The 21361-nt window shown below is 36.3% G+C and overlaps 1 protein-coding gene across 1 annotated transcript in view; it reads left to right on the forward strand.

Annotated features, from left to right (window-relative positions):
* Positions 1-21361, forward strand: part of MEI4 (meiotic double-stranded break formation protein 4) — a 71020-nt gene that overhangs the window by 15170 nt on the left and 34489 nt on the right. Inside the window, exons 3-4 of the mRNA XM_048937614.1 lie at positions 6624-7183; positions 20440-20571. Coding sequence (XP_048793571.1) covers positions 6624-7183; positions 20440-20571 — 692 coding nt within the window. The remainder of the gene's footprint in view (positions 1-6623; positions 7184-20439; positions 20572-21361) is intronic.

Genomic DNA, 21361 nt, shown 5'->3' on the forward strand with positions numbered 1-21361 from the left:
CACATCCTTCTGTGGTGTGCCTGTGTGTGAAGGTAGAAGCCGAATTCTCGTTCACTGTATGTGAGCAACATGACTGTTTTTTGGTTTGGTTTTTTTTTTTTTTTCAGCTGTTTCTTGAGGTTGCATTTGACTTTTCAGGATTTTGTCCCCTGATTTCTGCTTACTGCTCCAAGACTTTTGTAGCAGTTTTTACCTCTTTAAGGAATAAGAAATAGGGACAAAAAACATTTTGTATCCCTTGTTTTAGCTTGTTTACTTAGTGTGTTTCTCAAGATATTTAGCTGTACCTGTGGAAAAAGGAAGCAGTTTTCTTCCTAGATTAGTATGAATGAAGATGCTTCAGTCTATTTTCTTCTTGCTGTGAGTTACTCTTTCTGCAAAAGCAGATTCATACAGTATTAGAATAAGCCAGATCTGAAGTAGAAACCGATAAACTTTACAGAACTCCATTAAGTATGCCTGTTTTGAGACAGAGTTCAGCATCTTCCCTTTCCGCTTCCCTATAAGTCATGGGTTGAGTATTTCTTGCCCAGCAGATAGTGACAGAACTTCTGGGTGTTCAGCTTAAAGCCCCAATAGCTTAAATAGCACCTTGTGGTGTTTCCCTTCCTGCTTACATTAACGAGAGCAGTGGGAGAACATAATTGATGTGTATATATATATATATTTTTTTTTTTTGCTTCCCCTCCCCATCTCTTTCTAGAGAGAAGACAATTAGGTGAATTCAGATCAGACCAAAACATTTGCATATTTCTCAGTGAATATATCTGGAATCTTGGAAAGAAGTGTTCCTCTTTAGTGGAGCATTTTTGGCTTCTTTCTTTCCCTAAATTACTACTTCTGATGTGAGAAGATTTCCTGTTGGGCAGAAGTCAATGTTTAGTTTGTTGCTATGGAAAAAAGATACGTTTACTTTTGTCTCATGTTTAGGGATGTGGTATGAAGAGATTTTTTTTCCTCCCTCCTCAGTGACAGAGGTGGCCTTCTGTCCATACAGATCCATAAGGGGAGCCCAGTCTACCTAAGCACCGTGTCAGCAGTTACTTTCTCTAATGCAGACAGTACTGCAGTAATGAGCAATCAGTTGACATCAGTGTACTCTTGTGCTTCTACCAGCAGTACTAATGCAAGTGGGCAGCATTGCAACTTGTCTTAGAACCATAAAAGTATTTTAAGGAGGAGAGTAGGACAATAAAAACAGATATGAGGTGACAACATTGAGGTTAAAATGTGCTTAGTGTAGAACACGGCTTTTGGAATAAGATGATGAGATAAATCTGTTCCCTGTAATAGTAGTGACACAGTGAGGAACTTAAGGAGAGCTGAGGTCTTTTCAAGATAATAAGTGAATTTGCAGTCTGGAAAAAGCACCAGCTGGGGCATAATCATTCACTGAAATTTCAGAGTACTGCTCCTTCCGTGTATTGCAGGTCTATTTGGGTTGTAGAATTTTCTCTTTGAAAGCTGTCTGTCTATTCAGGTAGAATTGCTACAGTTGTCCTAAACGCATACTTGGAGCGATGGGATTCAAGAAGCATCTTTTTCCTTCCAAGTTTCTGTATGACAAACTCCCTTAGAAGTGAAAACAAACCAATTATCCCAGCAAGACAAAGAGTTTGTGGTTATCATGTGCATTTCTTGTATTTGTCAAGTTCCTGATAAGGTGCACGGTAATTTTTAGGACTGAAGCTCATGCAAGCAAGTGGGATTAATAATTCCTTTCTTTTGGTAAACAGAATAATAATACTGGGAAAAAATGCGTACAGTAAAAACTAGTTTAAAAGTGTTGCCATGGCAACTGGGATTCTCTTGCTTGTAAGTCTACTATGAAGAGCTAAGAATAAGTCAGATTGTTCTCATCAAAGGCAAAGTCTTGGAATGGCTGAGGTTGGAAGGGACCTCTGGACATCACCTAGCCTGACCTGCACAAGCAGGGCCATCATGAACCACTTTCTCAGGACCATGTCCAGGCAGCTTCTGAATATCCCCAAAGAAAATACAACCTCCCTGGACAGAATTAGCTTAACTGAAACTTAAGTTTAAATTCCTCAATTAGCTCTTCTTTTTTTATTTTTTATTTTGGGAAGGAGTGGGTGGATATGTAAACATAAATGCCAAACATTGGCATTGTTTTAAAAATATATATATTTTTAGAAATGTATAACCCAAGTGATTTCTTAAGAGAGTATTTCAACCTTATAAGGTCATAAAGAATAACTGGAGCTATATTCCAGTTAATAAAGTCACAGCCAGAGGATTGCTGTGTGTACTGGCTGATATTTGTCACTTAGAGCAGCTGAGTTTGTTTGAAGATGTAAGCTATTTTTAATAAGACCTTATACTGTACTTGCAGTTCAGATAGGTAGTCTTCATGGGTAACGTGAAGCATGTCAACCTAAAATACCTTAGCTTTTAACAGAAGAGTTTTCCAAGCTGGTATAGAATCCACAGAAATGCTTAAGTTTTGAATGCAGGTCTTCTAAAAATTTTTCTTTAAAACAATCCTGGAAGCTTATTATTACTATTACTTTAAACTATTCAAATAATAATAGCTGGAATATGTGAGAGATCTGGAGAAAATTTGATGCATACAGAATTATACCTTGGTTCCAGATCAGCTAACCACATAGAAGTTTGACAGATTTTTTTTTTTCCCCCTCAAATAGCTTTATTAATAATAAAAACAGCAAAACAGAAACAGGCTTTAACAACAAGCCTATGAAGAAAATTAAAACTGTTCATGTATGCGAGGAGAACAAACTTGATTCACCGCTCATGGAAAGTGCACCTGTAGCAGATCCAGCAGTGAAAGTTAAATGGAAAATAAGAGTGCTGAAAAATCCAAAAGTGGAAAGTTTCGAAATACAAATTGTTTCATATATTTCATCTCCATTTAGAGGCTACTGACTGAACACTTGGAAGCAGAATGCAGTGTCAGCAAAGGGGTTTCTAAGGTTCTGAACATTACTGTTAGTCTCATTTTAATGTGTTTTTGTAAGTGAACTGTGCACATTTCAAGCAAGCTTTGTGTTAATCTAGGTGCACTCACAAGAAAGAGAATAAAGACAATGCCAAATGCTTGAAACTGCACTATTTTTTCACTTTGCATATTTCCAGTGGTCTTTTCTCTTTGTTTTTCTTACATCTGCTACCTTCAAGCCTGTCCTTTGAGAGTGCATCTTCCACCACCATCTATTCTATTACAAATGCTGCCTTTCTTATTGGGTAGGAAGAACTATGAACATTCCTTTGTCTCTTCTGATCTCTGAGAATCCTTATGACTGCATTTCTGGCTGCAAGCACTCTGGCAACCAACGGTTTTCCTGTACGGATTAAGGAACTGATTACTCCTCTCTTTTTTGTCCGTGGTGTCTCTGGTAAGGTAACTATTCAGAAGCGACAGAATTTGTTCCAGGGGTAGGGTGGATTTGGTGTTGAGAGAACTCTTCTTTCTCAAGAGTAGCTGGAAACTCCACTTTCTCTGACCATAAGACAGGTTGGCATCACACTTCTGTGATAAAAGCCACTGTGCCCTGTGGTCCAGCAGCAATATGTTGCATTTGAGTTATGTTTCACAGGGTTTCTTCAACCTTACTTACATACTGCTCACAATATAGAAGTCACATTCTTGTTCCTTGAACAGCTGCTGATTTTCAGGCTGGATGGTTTCCACAGTGGTGGATATGTGTAGAAGGGTGCCAGTTCTTCAGCCTTTGCACCCCAAGGCTTTTCTTGTATCAGCACCTTGCTTTATCTGGTGGGCACATAATTGTGGTATTCAGCTCAGGATCTTCATGTGTGGAAAAGCTGAAGTCCTAAAAGGGAATTGAGAGTCTAAATATTTCATTGATATGATGTGACATTTTTAAGGAGACTATAAATTATTCATGAAAAAATATTTCATTACCTATAGAAAAGCAATGTATAATTTTGTGATTAGTGTATAATGCTCAGTATTTTTTGTTTCTTCAGTGTTTTTATAGTCACATTTTCTTGAAATTGCCACTGAAAGATTGTTGTTACTGTGAGACAGGCTTAATACTGTTCTTTTTTTTTTATACTTGATAACTACATGGTGTGAACATCAAGACTATTTTCACATTTAAACAATCGGTAAGTATGAAGTGATCAGTTTTCCTCCTCCAGACATTTTGAGGGAAATCATGAATCTCATTTCCTGTTTGGTGATTTATTTATTTATTTTAAATATAGCTTCTCATTGCTCTCCATGTAACTGGAAAAAATAAATCACCGAACATTTTTTAAAGTGTTTTCTGTATTAATGGAACTGGAAATGTGTTGCTACTGTGGGGTTACTGTAATACTTTTCTGAAAGCTGATCGTGACAGAGCAGTTTTCTATTTCAGTGAATAGAAGCTGAGGCACAAATGCAATATTTATCTCGTGCTGGTAGGAGTATTTTGTTGTATATGCTGCATCTTTGGTTTTGAGATGGTTTTGTGTTTGGTTCTTACATATATTTATGCACTGTTAATTTCTTCTCATCGTACTTTTTCTTCCTCTTTTCTTTCACGTTATTTTTTTTTTCCTTCAGATAATTAAAAAAACCTCAAACATTTTTTTTGTATACTTCTGTGCTTTGCTTTTTTTGAACTCCTGGAATTATGTCCCCGTAAGTAGTTTCCATGTTATCCCATGGGACTAAGAGCTGAACAAAATATTCATTAGTGATCCTCTAGGACCTAGACTAGAGAACCTATGACTAGATGGGTTCCGTAGAAGAGCTTTTCAGCAGCAGGAAAAAGAATTTTCAAGTTGTTTTTTTTTTCTGGAGTATCTTTTGCTCGAAGCAATAGGGAGAGAGGACATGAAAGACTGATACCTGTTTTTGTTACTCAGACTGTGCCAAGAGTGCTTTTCATGTTTGCTTGCTTACTGAGTTTGGTTTGCATCTGGAAACTCTTTGGTAATATCTAAAATCCCAGGCTCTGCTTCTTCTGCCTTCTGAAAATGTCAGTTGATTTCCCTGCAGTTAGGCCTTTCGTTGTGAGTCAGTTGGTGCCGTTCAGTTTTGGCTTTGTCTGAATGTTAAAGGGGCATGAAACTAAAACTAAAATAAATTTATAAAAGAAAATGTTCGTGTTAGGTATAGGGAAGAATTTCAGTACTCTGGAGGTGGTTGGACATGGAAATGGCTTCCTAGTGAGGTGGTTGTTGTCCCATACCTGTCAGTGTTCAGGAGACATCTGGACGATGCCCTCGATAACGTGCTGTAACTTCTTGGATTAGCCCTGTTAGACGTGGTCAGGTGGTTGGACACAATGGTCTTCGTTCCCTGAAACAAACCCACAGGTTTTCTACCAATCAGAAGCAGTGCTATTAGGATTGAAACTCAGTACCAGAGTATGTTTTTAGTGACTGAAGTCATGGTCAGGATTCAATCTGAAACTGTGCATTTAATTAAATCTTTATAAACTTTAAGCAATAGTTTTTTTTTTCAGTAGTATATGGAATATAGCAGATTGCTGTCATGTGATGCTTTCAATATTAAAAATGCTTATTAATTTGTCATGGATGCTTTGAAATGCATTGTGATATGCTGTTATTATTTGCCAAACCATTTATATATTTTTAATTCATTTGGGAATGCAGACTCAGAAGGGTACATTATCGCTTGTGGAAAATGTAAGCAGTTTAAAATTGAGTGGACTGTGCGTGACTGCTCCGGTAAATGGGGCACAGCAAGAGGTTGAGCAGACAGGGCTCTAGTTTTGTTTTGTAGCACTGAGATGATCACGTGCGTTGTTTTTCCACTTCACTGCTCTAATATCTCTTGCACGTTTTAACAGTAATCTTTTGCCATAGGCTGGATGTAGCACAGTGAGAGCCTCTTGTCATCTGTCCCTATGCACCGAGGCATCAATTTCGTCTAAGATGAAATAAAATGATAAAGATTGTACACTGCTCTAAGTAAAATAATTTCTTACCAGTGCAAATGTAATAAATGCCATCTGAAATACAGTTTGTATGTTTTTGAAGAAGATAGTGTAAAATAGAGTTGAGATTTTTGAGTGATTTTCTTTGTTAAATAATAATAAGTTCAAGTGTAATGTTCTGTTCAACTCCAACTCTGTTAGAATTCCTTACCTGGCCTAGTGCAAAAGAGTGTGGGTAAAGGAGAAAATATTATGTAATGCAGTTACAGTAATAAGTCCTTTCTATATATATTTTTTAAACGCCCTGAATTAATGAGAATAAAAGTAGTGAAAAGTGTTTTGGAAGGCAGAAATCTACATGCATTTCCTTTCCTGGGAATCAGCGGTGGTACAGATAATACGTCCGCTTAAATTTTCTATGTGATGTCCACTTCAGTTATCCCTGTGAATACTTTGAACCATCAGAAATCTCAAACTCAGAATTGTTATACTACTGTCTGCATGAAACATCTGGTTCACAAATGTGTTACTTCCTAATAGTTTTGACTTGAAAAACATCACCTTCCACAGCAGCTAAATGTCAGTCATGAGTAGTTCTTGGGCAGCAAGCACATATCATGTGATTTTTGCATGGAAGCAGAAGGAAGGCAGAAATGGGGCATACTTTTTTGATGTATATAAATGTTTCAACTACACATAAACGTAACTTTCACATTTGTATTTCAGGAAAGCCAGGTGCCACTGCTGAAACTCTTCTGGATGAGGAACGTATAAATCCAGTGAATTACTCAAGCCAGTTACAGGACTCTGGATGTGATGTGTCTAATGACTATGCATTTGAGTCTTTAGGGATAGCTTCTGATTTCCAAGACCTTGAGCATACTGCTGACACATCTAAACACTGGTTGGAAATAGTTCCCTCACTGAATTTTTGCTGTTCTAGCAAGGAGGAACCTTTGACTGTCCCAGTGCAGTTTTTTCAACATCTGCTTGAAATAAGAAAACTGTCAGAAGGAGGAATGCTGCAAGCAGACTTCACAGAGCTTGAGAACGATTCTTTCACGATATGCAATTCATTGTCTCAGCTGCTTGATGGGCTAACTGTTTTTTACAACAGTCCTAAATTTCCAGTTTCAAGTTTTCTTACTGAGGCAGTTTGTGTTTTGATCAGATTAATAGCTGACACTAAATTATCTAATCATGTTCTGAAGAAGTGTTTCAGGAAGCTTGAAGAATTTATGAAAAATTTAATTCAGATTATTTTAAGAAACAGCAATGTCAATAGGGTAAGTTTTAAACATCTTCCATCTTTTCTATACCACTTAAGTGTTATTAATATTATTATTATTAATATTATTAATTATTAATACTCTTCTGGTTTTATACTTTTTAAAATACTGTCTTGCTACATTTTGAAGAGTACTTCTTATGGGTGGTTTTTGTGGTTGTTTTTGTTGTTTTTTTTGTGGTATGGATGGTAAACGCTGCAAAGCAGTTGGAAAATTTCTGCTTATGCATGCAGATTCTTCTGATCTATTCCCAAGCATAGGACTTTTAAACTGTTAAAAAAGCACTAAAAGAAATTGGTAGAAGAAAAGAGACAAAAGCAGGTTGTTTGTCTCTTGCTGAGTATCTGCTCAGAAAATACTCAGAAAATAATGACCATATAATTTTTATTATTATTCTTTTTAATGCACCTAGATAAAATGTTATTTTGCTTCAGATCACACCTGTAACTCTCTAGACATTTGCAGAGTTGGGTTTTAAAAGTAAATCAGCAAATGAGTAAAGAATACGGGAGTGGCACATCCATGGCAATAAAGCAAGTAGGACTAAGCAGCATTTTGTCTGTATTCATCACTTTTTATTGTTCTATGCATCCCCTTTAAGTTTCATCTTCTGGTTTAAAAAAAAAAAAATCCCTAGTTTTTCTTCACAGTAATTCTACTGTATGAGTTTCATTGTCTGTCTTAAGATTTATTTTTTTTTTACTTTGACTTTTAGGATAACTTTAAACAGACGTGGTGGTGGAATTGTTTGAGTATTAAACATCTCACTGTAGTGTCTACATATACATATATGCACCCATGATAATAAATGTAGTTTGTATTCATGGAATCTGAAGAATGCTGCCTGGATCTTAGGTGTCTGTTGTAGGATGAGCTCTCAAGTTGCCTTGAGCAAAATGAGAGGTTGGACATCTTCTGTGCCTGTAGATACAAATGTGCATTTGTCGTAATATAGAATGAATCCCTGGGTCACTGTGTGTGTGTAACTCAGAATGTAAACATAAAAAACTACCCAAACAACCAGAACCCAAAAAAGAGCAGCATTACCAAATTAAAGGAGGGGAGGGGACATGGATGTGCCTGGATTTTGTTTAGAGGTAGAAAAAGTAAAGCTTTCTGAAATAAATGTGTTATACAGAAGTTTTCCAGGGCTAGAGTCTTATGTCGCTAACACAAGGATGCTGTATGTTTCAGTGTCACTGTAGTGTGATACTTATTTTTTCTGTAGATATGTCCCTACTCTGTATCTTGAAATGATGTCAGCATGCTTAATGTTTGTGTGATATCAAAAATAGCCATGCAGGTGTGTCTCTTCTTACCTGTTTGAGAGATCACAGAATACAAAGAGAAGACATAAGTTCAGTAAGGCCTGCTTCATAGTTGATGTCTGTTCTTTCCGCTTGTTCCTTTCCTCCACTCAAACTGGAATTTTATAAATAATAGAAAATAAAGTTAATTTTAGATGCACAACTGAGAGGCTCTCCAAAAGGGGATTGTTTGTTGATTGGAGGAATCTAGGGGGAGAACAGAGCACAAAGAGAAGGTAAGGGAGAAATGTTACAGAAACATACAGAAACAGGTAAGGGAGAAATGAGAGAAAATATCCTGATTGTTATGGAATGTTTCAAGTCTGCAACATGCTTTTAGAAATCATTCAGGAAGAGTGGAATATGCCCACATAATTTACAAGTGGCATCTTTCCTCTGAATAACTTCACTAAACAGATGGCTTTTTATGAGATGTTTTATATCTTGCTTCTACTGCAGTATTGACTGAACAGTCATTCATGTCAGCAGTCAATACTTCAATCAAACAGCTTTCAAAGTCTTGAAAAATGTCTAGGACGACAATTAAGGGATAATCCTGATAATTTTCAGATATCCAGGGGGAGAGGAAGATGTGTGTGGTAACTGCAATGTTTATAAAGATTTTTCTGGAAAAAAAAAAAAAAAAAAAAAAAAAAGAAGTATATTTCCACAATTTTGATTTGTTTAAAATGAGCTAAAAATGGAGATAAACATATAAATTCCAAATTAGTAGTGGAAGTTGTACAAATAATTCTTCACGTGCTGTGTAGCAGATACCTCCCAGAGACACTTCATGCTTCACTGTTAATCATCACTGTTTACTCAAATGGTGATTGAAATATCAAGATTATATGTTTAAAATAAAATTGCCATTAATTACGAGGCTGTCATCTGAAAAGAGTGGCAAACTATGAATTTTGGTCCCAGGAGGATGCTTAAATGCCTGCAGTATAAAACCATTACGAACTGTGTTGAATCTAACCCTACTAGCTGTCAAAAAGCGTTTGTACAGCCAACCATCGGTGCAGCTGTAGGATCTGACGCAACTTTCTCTTTGCTGTCCTCACCTATAAAACTGTCAGGATCTGTCAAGGAGGACAAAGAGCTGAACGAAACACCTTCAAAAAGTGAACAAAGACCCAAATGGCTGTGGATTATGCTGAATGCCTCATCTTCAAAAGTAATCTCGGCATTTTGCAGAGTGAATTAAATAACGTTAAAAGAACCTTTGAGAATCGTAGGAAAGATAATTATTTCTGCATTAGATGTAAAGAAAGAAAAACAGCAGTAAGATTACTTGCTTTAACTACCGAGTCCCATTGTTTGGGAGGTTTCTAATTATAAAGCACTGGAAGTGCTTCAGGAGCCAGAAAGACATTTACCTAGAGCTTCTCTGCCTGGATTCAGTTGCGTAAAGATGTGCACTTTGGATAGAATTTTTGACCTGAAACTACAGATAGACACAAAGCAAAGAAAAAACATCTTTCATTTAAGATAAAGAGGTTGAGTAAAAGGAAATATTGCATAAAATGTAAAACCATTTAAAATCAAAGAACTCCAATTAACCTTTTGAATTTCCCTTTTTTATTTTTCTTTTCTCCCTCCCTCTATGTACAACTGGCAAACAGTCTTTTTGCAAGGAGCCATCTGGAAGTATCTAGAAGGGGTCTTAATTCATTGCTGCTAAGGATGAAGAATGAATGTGCTGAGGATAAATCATCTGTTAGAAGACTTATCTTTGCTCCTTCTGCCAGCATGATCACACAACCCCGTTGTGCTGACACAGAAAAGCTTGTGAGCATCTTGTATCTAATTCTTGTACAGATGAGCTCTCACACTGTGAAATTTGTGACAGTCACTGCTATCTTTGGATTAAGCTCTTATCACCCATTTGTGAATCTTCATCACTGAGACTCTTGGAGTTTCACGTGAATGTGTTGCTGTTGGTGTGTTTGTTACCTCTCAGTGTGCGAATTGTTCATTCAGTTAAGAGTCACTCCTCTATCAGCGGAGCCACTGTCCTATTTAGACAGATTCTTTGCAAGTCCTGCTTTGTTGCAAAGAGAGTAGTGCAGTCCACTTAAAAGAAACCTTTGTTAGACTGTGCTGTGTTCTGGGAGCCATCAGCTGTACTTTTCAAATGTTCTGTTCTCAGTACCTGACAAAACAGACATCCTTGCTCCCTGATAGTTGTGCTGTATAATCTTAGCCCCAGCAGAGTAGAAACTTTGCTTCTTCTGATGAGATAGAAAGCAAAGGGATGTTTCTTCTGTTTAATCAGTCTGTTTGAGAATTGACAACAGCTATCTCACTCCCCTTTCTCAGAATCATACTAAATGAATGTACACCGTGCCTGCTTTTTTGTCCTTTTTTTGATCTGTCCAGCTCCAAGATGCATTACTTACTCTATTTTCCATGGTGCACTGGAACTAACACTCCAGTCTCCTGTTGTACAACAGTCAGGGTCGCTGGGAATTCCAAACTCCTGCGGTGTTCAGAATGCTGTTTGTTTCATGTTTCTAGGGAAGGTTTTGCACAGCTCCTTGAAGCAGAGCATTTCTGAGAGGATGCTGAATTCCTTTTACATGGAAAGCTTCCTGGAGCCTGCCTGCAAATCTGCTGTGGGGAATTTGAGCTGGCTATAATTTCATAGCATATGGAATTAGCTTTAAAAGTCAAATCAATGTAACATAAATGGAGTTACTTTGTACATGTCTTATTTACATCCTTTGTATATACAGCTGTGCAAATCATCAAACCAATTATTGGTAAGTGATTTAGAGTGTAGTTCAGTACTTTGGAGAGAACTTTTTCGTGTTGCTTCCTTCAGTTGAACTGTGTTCAACACTGTAGAGGCCATATACTGCCATGGGGTTCTGCATTACAAAGGATCGATGTGATGTGATCCCTGGTGATGTCACACTAGTTTATCAGCATCTTGATGTTCACTGCTCTAGTTGTCTTCCGTTAGGTGTTGCTGATAGTGTAATTTGAAGTGTAGCTAATGCTTCAATTATGTGCCAAAAGATCCTAGCCTTCACTGTGGGTTCCTTATGGAGAACTGTGCCCGTTTGTTGGACCTCTTGTTTTAAGGACTGAATGAAATCACTGAAATAGAAGGCAAATTCTGCGTTGCTTGAAGGATTCCAGACTGCATTTGTGCTGTGTAGGATTCTCAGGCTATACTATTTTGTAGTGCTTGGTTTTGTCCAACAAATACGTCACCCATCCATCACCCCCACTCTTCTAATCTCTTTCAAACAAGGCCCAGAAAGAAAAGAGCCCCGTTTCAGTGAACCGTGATTGTTTCCTGCTTCTTTGCTCTATTTAACACATCAATACTGACAAAAGATGCTGTCAAGAGTCACGAATTGCCTGCACCATTTAACAAAATGAAAAATGTTATTTGCTGTTTCCTTCCATTTTCTTTTTTATTTATTTTTTTTTTGCCCTTGTACGTTGAGAATTGGCTACTCTATCTCTAGGTAGCTGTTTGAAGTTTTTTTGTGTGTTAAAGAATATCTGAAAGGACGCTGAGACATGAACAGTTTGTAGAAAATGTATCCTGTGTGAAACTTTGCTGCCCATTTTAATGTTCCTTGTTTATGTTCCATCTAAAAGTCTTCGTGAAGAATTTTGCAAAAGTTCAAATATTACTAATAGTACGTTTAGTAGAAAAGCAAATGGAAGAATTCCTGGTAGTCGCTTCATGCTTTTATAAGAAAGGAGTCACAAACATTGATGAAAATTCCAGGTTGGAAATGTAGTACAGCGAAAAGAAGAAAAAGGGAAGTAATTGAATCTTATTAGCAATTGTGTTATGAAATATATGGAAGTTTGTTCATGCATTTGAAAAAGTACCATGAACTAGAACCAGGGTTTCAAATCTTTTCTTATCTAGGATACAACTTGAATGATTCATTAATGACTGAAATTGCCAAGTAGAGAGCAATCTTGTAATTTTTGGTGGTTTAAATATATGGAGCTGGCAGTAAGTTCCCCCCAGATGAGTATGGTTTGCAGCAAGTTCTGTCAGCAGCTGCCAGGACTGGACTTTACTCCTCGGTTTACAAAAACCTTGCCTGCTCGGGGGCAAGTAATAATTAAAAATAGTTTCTCATATCACCAGTGGTTCTCAAGTATGAAACTAGTGAGTTTCAGTTTTCTGAAATTAATTGAGTTCAAAGGGGAGTATCGTGGCTCTTGAAAAACCGTGCGTTTTGGTTGGCCAGAGAATTTTGCATACATAGTGGAACAGCAGTTCATTTACATGAATATTAGAATGCGTAGCTGGAATTTTATGGTCTAGTAAGAGTCAATGTTTGAATCACTTGATTGTTGAATTAAATTTTCTCAGCAATCTGTTGTCCTATGTGGAGAGCTATTTAAGTCAAATGGTAATCAGAGTCCATTGTCTTGTAAATCGCTACAGTCTAAAGCAATCACCAGATTGACTGACTCATTTACTTCAGCAAAGTGGATCATAGGAGTAGCTGAACAGGAATGAATGAAATAAAATTTTGTCTGCCTCTGAGACTTTTGTCCACCTTCCCAAAAATCCTCAGATGATACACGCCATTAACTAAAGCTACAAGTTTTAAAGAGTTATGGGATGAAGTTAGCTGAATATTTTTTTTTCTACCATTAGGACAAAGGTTGTTTGTTTTGTTTTGTTTTGTTTTGTTTTTAATGGTATCCAAAATGCCTGTATTGCTGTAAATATGCATTGAAGTTTTGATCAGTCTTTTTAAATGTTTGTATGTATTGAATAACAAGAACCGTAGAATTTCTCTGTTCTTTTGCCTGTTTGCTTTTCTTGCAGCTTAAATTTGTCATGCTTCTCTAGGAAATACTTGTGTGCCCAAGTAGGATGAGTGTTTTTCTTGCAGAAATAGGTTAGAAATGAAATAACCTGTACAGAGCCCTGTTCTCTAAAGCCAATTGCAAAAGGTATTCCTTGTATAACTTTCAGTGCTTAATTCTGCAGTGAAATCTGCAACCCTGAACAAGGTACCTGTTCTCTTCAATCAATGAATGCTAGGTACTTTGCACTTCTAGTAGATTTTGTGGTGTTCAAAGTTGCTGGCACGTGAACAGAGGGGAATGAGAGATTGAGAGATAAACATCTGAAATTCATTTTCATTTCCAGAGATTGTCTGAATCTTAATCAACTAAATGAGACATTGATTTGCATTCTTAAAATTCCTTAACGGTAACCAGCTCACACTATATTTTTTAAAGGTTAAAAATGAAACAATACTGATTTTATGTGATTTTATCCAGTACCTATTTCTAAGCAGTCTTCAGATTAAAAAATTGAATCTATAGCTCTTCTCTTCTGGCTGACTCACTCTTGTTGCTTAGTGTCTTATGCATCTTTTAGGGTAGTGCAGGCACCCAGCATCAGCAGACAGGTGGCAGTTCTGTACACTTACAGGCTTCTGACCATTGCTATCTAAGAAGAGAGGATCAAGAGGAGTATGAATTTGCATCTTGCAGACAAGGAAGATTTTGCATTTAGAGCTGGTTATAAATAATCAATAGCTTACTCACTTCAGTTATTTAAAAAAATGGGCAGCAGCAGCACACATTCACATGAGCGGTTGCTCTGAGATTGTAGTTTGTTGAAGTTAAGAAAACAGAAACACTGTTTTCTTGTTGACAGTGTTTACTGGTCCCAGACTCTTGGATGATTTAGGTGTGTAGATGCCTGCTTCATGAATCATGGAAAAGGTTCAAACATTGACCCCTGCCAATGTAGCATTGCTTAAAGTAGTGATGAAAAGCAGGATTGCAAGTGTATTAAGTATTTAGCTGGATTTCTTTGTAGATCAATTTCTTGTATGTAGTCTTCAGAGGTACTCATAAATTGTGTGTTTGTGCACCCTAAAGTAATACGTCTTTTCTCTAAAAGCAATGGGGCTGAGGTGCTGTAAGCAAGATGGAAATGAGTACTACCATGTTGTGATAGAATAAGAATTAAATTTGACTGTGATTTACAGTCCTGAATTCTTTTAAGATTATCTAGTTCATGCTTTGATTTTTTGGATGTTTTTTTTCTTCTTTAAAACAACAACTCAAGAGATTACCACACTACAAACAAGAAAAAAAACACACAAATCCACAACAGAGTTTATTATATTTATTTTATCTGATCAACAAGATATTTTTGTTTTATGTCTTATATTTTCTTGAGTTACATTCAAAATTGGAAAGAAAAAATTTTATCTCATTAAACTGAATGGAAAAAAAGTAAAACTAAGTTTAGAATAAAAGACTTGAAGATGGTGTTATTGTGACTATAGAATTTCTAATAAAGCATGTTCTATAATTAAGAGAAAGGTATGAGGAAGCTATTGGGTAGCAGTTTATAGCATACAAAGCTGTATGTCACACTGTCCATCAAAAAGGTTTTCAGCCAAAGCTCAGCAAAACAGTACTGAGGTACTGCAGTATAAAAAAAAGAAACTTGCAGCAAGGAAGTTGGTTGTCCTAGCAGAGAAAATAAGTTTTAGAAGAGTTTTAGATGCATGAACAAGATTATAAAGGAATAAGTGCAGAGGATGGGTTCACAGCAAAGCTTACAGAGCCAATAACATAACAAATTCCTGGATTTGGAAGACAGGAGAAATAGCACAGAGTAAGCTGGGGAGTAGATGAATGACAACGACCAAATTAACAAAAGAAACAACACAACAGTAAGATAAGGCATATTAATGCTCTCTGCAAATAAGTGATTACTTTCAATTGACCTTGGTGATTTAGGCGTGAAAGTTAGGATGGATTAAACAAAGTGCAAAGATAATGTAAATTCAAAGGCAAAAATACTGCTTTGCTTTTAGTACCCCATAATTTGACGATACCTGTTTAATTATTTGCCTTTGTCTTATGTTGCCACATATGCCAGTCGTTTGGAAGAAGAGTGCTGTTAATTGGCATGACAGCTGTAAGCAGCTGAAAAAGAAACTAAGGTTCAATTTTCATAGTCACAAGATTTACTGAATCATGTAATTCAGGAAGGAATTATTTTGCTTGCATAAGAACTAACAATTTTGAAACTCACTTTTTGAAACTGAAAGAATTGAAGTCTAACATATTCTAAACATATAGCTGATATTTAAAGGTTTTTATCCCAGTTTTTTGGAGAAACAAGTTTGAGCACTGTTTGTCTTGTTGATCACTCTTTTACTTACTAATAACTTTTGAAAATTATAGCCTGTTTGAAATTGCATGGCAAGAGCAGTGAAAAGTCAAAAATACCTTCCAGTGGGTTTTAAAATTGGCACGTTCCGGGAGAGACCAAATCGATAGGCCTGAGGCAAGCAGAACATTGATACTGTGTATTCATTTTGGCAACACACATCCTTCCCAACCACTGGGAAAGGTTGCTGCGCATCATGAGAAACATGGGTACAGAGTAGAAGCTGGAGTGTGGAATGAGGGTTATGGGCTAAGCGTCTACCAGACTCCATTGTTTTCTTGTTTCTGGTATGTTTTTTGTCGGTTTGATTGTTTATTTATTTATTTGAGATTTGGTTTTCTGACTACTTCTGAGAAATCCTGAACAGCGCAGGTTTTATTGCATCTATACCAACTCAAGGGATTAAAATATTTCTGTTGTTTTTTTAATGTTTGGTTGATAGATTTGAGAGCTGAGGAAGTGCTTTATTTTTAATGAAACTACATACTATTTGAACTGTTATCAGTTTGAGTGTTTCTAGAGTTTAATTAGCAACATATGAACATCACTTTGAAGAACGAAGTCTTGCTTTTCTTCTGTATTTGTGGATTGCTTTCTAATCTAATATAAATTTGGTGTGTTTTTAATGTATATAGCCTCTGAGGGTTTTTTTTTTTTTAATTCTTTGCTTTCTCCTTTTTTTTTTAATGTACTAAGATACACCAAAATGCAACAGTGAATCTGTGCTCTTTAATAAATCACTAGCAGGTGGGATTTTTCAGAGACATCAATACTCATATCTCAAGTTCCGTAAGTACCATCATTATAAAATCCCTATGTACTTAATTTAGTAGAGGCTTAGGCTTTAAATTTGAAGATTCCCTATCACTTATTCCTGCATAAGTCCTACTAGAAAATGGTAACTCTTGCCAAAGTAGAAAGAATATAGACTCTTTTTTGAAAGATTCTCTTTCGAGAGTGTTCTTTGGGAAGAGTAGCATTGAAAAGTACTTTATCAGACCTAAGGCAGGCTGTGCTATTTGATTTCTGTCTCTGAATTATAGTTGAATCAATGAGTTTTGCCTGTCTAAGGAGCATGGAGTACTGAATAATGTCTAATGAAAGCTCATTAGTTTGTGAAGGTGTCTTCAGATCACATTTTATCTTTTAATTCCTTTATTTGGTCTCATTTTGCTTTTTTTTCTTCTAGTGATAGCTGCAGGTATTTTGTAATGGAACATTTAACTTTAACATTTTAATCTTGCAGATTTTCAAAGCTATATGTACACAATTTCTGAATTTTCTTTAATGTCGAGATTTATTATTTATCTGTGTCAGCATGAAGACTTGATGATGATCAGAAAAACTTCACTGTCTTTTATAATTTTCTTGTATTTATGTGGAGATTACACCTAAAGGAGGTGATTAATAGCAAAGATTCACTAACGTTTGATTGTTAAGATTGTGAATGGGAGATTGTCTCATAATGGGCAAATAATAGCCAAGCCGATTGGTTGTATTAGGCTGGTAAACAGGCATTACATCAACTATTGACCATTGTGGAAGTAATTGGAAAGCTACTGATTAACGGGTGAGAGGAGGAAGATGCTGGATTGCTTTAGCAGAGTGTGACCATACTGACCCTTAGTCATGAAGAAATTAAAGCTGGGTGATTGTATTTTATTACTTTCCTCAAGGATGTGTACTCTTGGTAGAATTGAAGGCTAAATAACTTACAGGCTATATATATGAAATCTGTATATATTCGGGTAGTACATGAACTTGAGAACTTGAAATGTAAACTGTGATATCCTTGAGATTATAGCTCTGTGGAGAAGCGAACAGTAGAGAATGGGAACCAGTACGAGTTTCACATTGGAATGAATATAGTCTCTACACCATAAATTGCTGGGATACAGTTGAAAGATCTGTGCTATAAATATGCCTGAAGATAATGAGTCAGTGTGGGTGCTTTTTTGCTTCCATAGGCTTATAAAAGTCAAAAGTGTATTGTCTAGGACTAATAGCTATGTAAGTGTCTAGTAAGGTGTTATTAAAGTTGTAACTCTTAGAAACCTTAGCTAATAAATGATAGTTCATCCATTTAAGATGTGAAAATAAGTAAATAAATCTGTAAATTGTATTCTTCTTGAACCATGGAAACCTGAGCACTTCAATGCATCTTAAATGCCATCACAATACTTAAAAGACTGATTGATTTCATGCTTGTGTAAGAATTGCTTTTTAAGTAAAATTAAAGATATAATTAGCAGTGTTTTTGTTGGTAGTAGCAGTATTTTAATAGAAACTGGAACCAGTTGACTTGGCAGGTAATGTTTTGAAACAAGGCAAAAATGTAAATCCATATTCATTGATGTTGAAAGATCCAATTCCCTACTCAAGCAGGCTCGGTCAGGGCAGGTTGTCAGGGGCTGCGTTCAGTCATGCATTGAATATCCCCAAGGATAGAGACTCCACAATCTCCCTGGGCAACCTCTATCACTGATTACTATCACAATAAATATAAATAAATATATTTAAATCATATTTAAATAGAAATTCCTGTGTTTTGTCTGTTGCTTCTTGTCACTTCACCAGGTACCATTGAGAAGAGTTGGGCTACATCTTCTTTACTTTTCCCCATCGGATATATACATTGATAAGATCTCTCCAAGCCTTTTCTTCTAAAGCTGAGTAGTTGGAGCTCTATCAGCAGCTTCCTGTGTTTCAGACATTCCAATTCCTTCATCATCATCTTTGTGGGTTTCACTCCAACATGTTTCCTTCTTCTCTGCTGGAGAACCCAGAACTGAACCTCAACACTCCAAACGCCTTTCACCAGTGGTGAACAGAGGGTAAAGATTACCTCCCTCAATCTGCTGGCAGTGCTTCTGCTCTTGCAGACTGGGGTGGTGTTGGCTTATGTCATAAGGACATATTGCTAGCTTTTTCAACTTGTTGGTTTCCAGGAGGTCTACCACTCTTTCTGCTTTTGTATTGTCTTCAAACTTGCAGTGGAGTGCAGTCTGTCCCATCATAACAAGTGTTACTCGTGAAGATGTTAAACAGCTTTGGTGCCAACAGTAAGCCCTGAGAAATACCAATAGTGAGTGGCCTCTGGCAGGATGTTGTACCTCAGATCACAGTTCCCCAAGTGTGGCAAATTGGGCAGTTATTAATTCCTCACACTGTCCACTTACTCAGTATTTCATACATAATACTTCAAAATTTTGTTGAAATGGGTTTTATGGGGGACAGTGTTGAAAGTCTTATTGTATCAAGGTAGGTCGCTGTCCTCCTTGCACCCATTCAGCTAGACATCTAATCCTAGAAGGCTATCAAGTTGTCTGAGCATTCTCTTTTGTAAGTTCACATTGATGACTCATAATTACCTTCCCGACTGTCAACTGTTTGTTTTCCTGCTTTTCAGGAAGATTTGTCCCATTCGGACTTGTTAAGTGGTAGTTTAGTTGAGAATGTGAATATATATAGAATCATAGAATCACCAAGGTTGGAAAAGACCTCAGAGATCATCTAGTCCACCTGTCCACCTACAGTATTTCCCCTCTAAACCATGTCCTTTCGTTCAACATCTAAATGTTTCTTGAAGACTTCCAGGGACAGTGATTCTACCACCTCCCTGGACAGCCCACTCCAGTGCCTGACCACTCGTTTCAGAAAAGAATTTTTTCCAAATATTCAACCTGAACTTCCCCATAAACTCATAGCCAAACAAAATGGACAAAAAACAGCAGTTGGTCTGAGTACAGATAAGCATAACCTGGCTAGAGGAATTAACTACTTGCAGTAGTGCTTTTGAGTGGTTAAGACAAGGTCAGAGTACTGTTTTGTCAGTCAGGAATATCCATCTGCAGTGTGTTAGCTGTTTCAACAGATACTGTGCAAGTGCTACTGAATAAACTGAATGCTGTAGGGGTATAAAGTTTTATATTCATTATATTTAATTTTTTTTCTTTGAATTCTTGCATTAGAAAAACATATTCTAGTAGTGTTATATTAAATGTTTTGTTGCTGTCTAGAGCAGTATGTTACGTAAAGTACAGCATTGTATAATTACTGTACATTGCATTTATGGAAACTAAGAAAATAGATTTTATTTGTTTTAAATGGAAAGGAATAGCAATCATAATTCTCATTTAAGTTCACATAACTCATTTTGTGGTTCAAGAGACATGCCTAAATAACAGCCAGTTAAACAACAAATTGCAAATGAATTGTTTGAACTTGAAAGTCCAATGCATCTTCTATCAGCTTGCATTTAATCAAGTTTATTCTTGATAACTCCATTGACTGAAATATCCAATATATCTCTTAGCTAGTTTATTTCAAATTATTTGTTTGTTCATTTGTCTATCTATGACAAAAATTAGGCTCTGTCTGTGCAGAGTGATCACTCATTTGCTATGACAGCAGGAAGAGCATGATGGCATCTAATGCCCAAGAGCTGCCCCCTGCAGAGTTTGCACCCTTGGAGACATTTCTTTATATGGTGTAGTGCTAAACTTAAGAGAGCACATGATTTCTGGGTAAAGCATATGGGTTTTTGTAATGGTATATGAGAATATATATCTCCTATATGCTGTATTACCTTAATTACATACATAATTTATAAGAAAAAGGAGTTTGATTTCATTCTTAAAAAAACAACATGTAAGTCTTGTTTCTGTTTAAGGGATTCATTTGGGGTAAAAAACAAAAAAAAACCAAAAAAAAAACAGGTTTTGAAAGATTACATTTCTTTTTAGTTTCAGGCACTGGATGCTGTGTCACACACTCTTGTTTTGCTAGGAAGGAACAACACACTTCGAAATTCTTTAATGTCTTTTCTACTGTCAGAGCTACAGAAGTTTGCTGAGCAGATGTTGCAAGCTTACCAGGTACTGCCATCTTTTCTTCTGGAGAAAATCCAAGCATTGTTGTTATTTTTTTTTCTATATATATTTGTTTCATGGAATGTGGTCAGTTCATTGTTCTACAGAATGTTGTACAGAGTCTGGCTGGGATGGAGTTAGCTTTCCTCACAGCACCCATACAGTGCTGTGCTCTACACTTACAGCTAGAATGTCATTGATTTACAGCAGTGTTTTGGCTATTGCTGAGCAGTGCCAGAATAGCATTTTAGTCAGTTTATCATTCTATAAAATGTGCAGGTTTAAGAATCCTAATTCTACCAGCAGATTCAAAAGAGATATAAAGAAAAATAAAAATTCCTGATAGGCAAAAGTAAAGTGATCAGAGTATATAATAGGCTGTATAGGTTCTAAGATCATGCAGTGTAATTTGGAAAATACTTGAGTTAATATTAAGAGTTAGTTGAAATTAATTCTTTAAGGATGTAAATTGTGAGCTATGTGGGCATACGACTTTGGTATCCAGCTAGACCCACAAAGAATTGTCTCTTTTTCCATTTGCACTTGAGATTGAAAGTTGTGTTATTTTTCTTCAGAATTAAATTTGTTGCTTCACATTATATTAATTTACATGATACAAATGTTATCCAGCACTTAAAGTTGTATTTTGTTGATTGTAATGAATAGGAGATGAAAAGGGAAATGGAGTGGAGATAATATATTTGGTAAAATTGATTTTTTATATGGATTTTTGTATTGAAATGATGTGGTGTTTGAATAGATAGAACCAGCATAATTTTTTCCAAGTAAACTATAG

Source organism: Lagopus muta, chromosome 2 (assembly GCF_023343835.1).
Source record: "Lagopus muta isolate bLagMut1 chromosome 2, bLagMut1 primary, whole genome shotgun sequence".
NCBI classification, from domain to species: Eukaryota; Metazoa; Chordata; class Aves; order Galliformes; family Phasianidae; genus Lagopus; species Lagopus muta.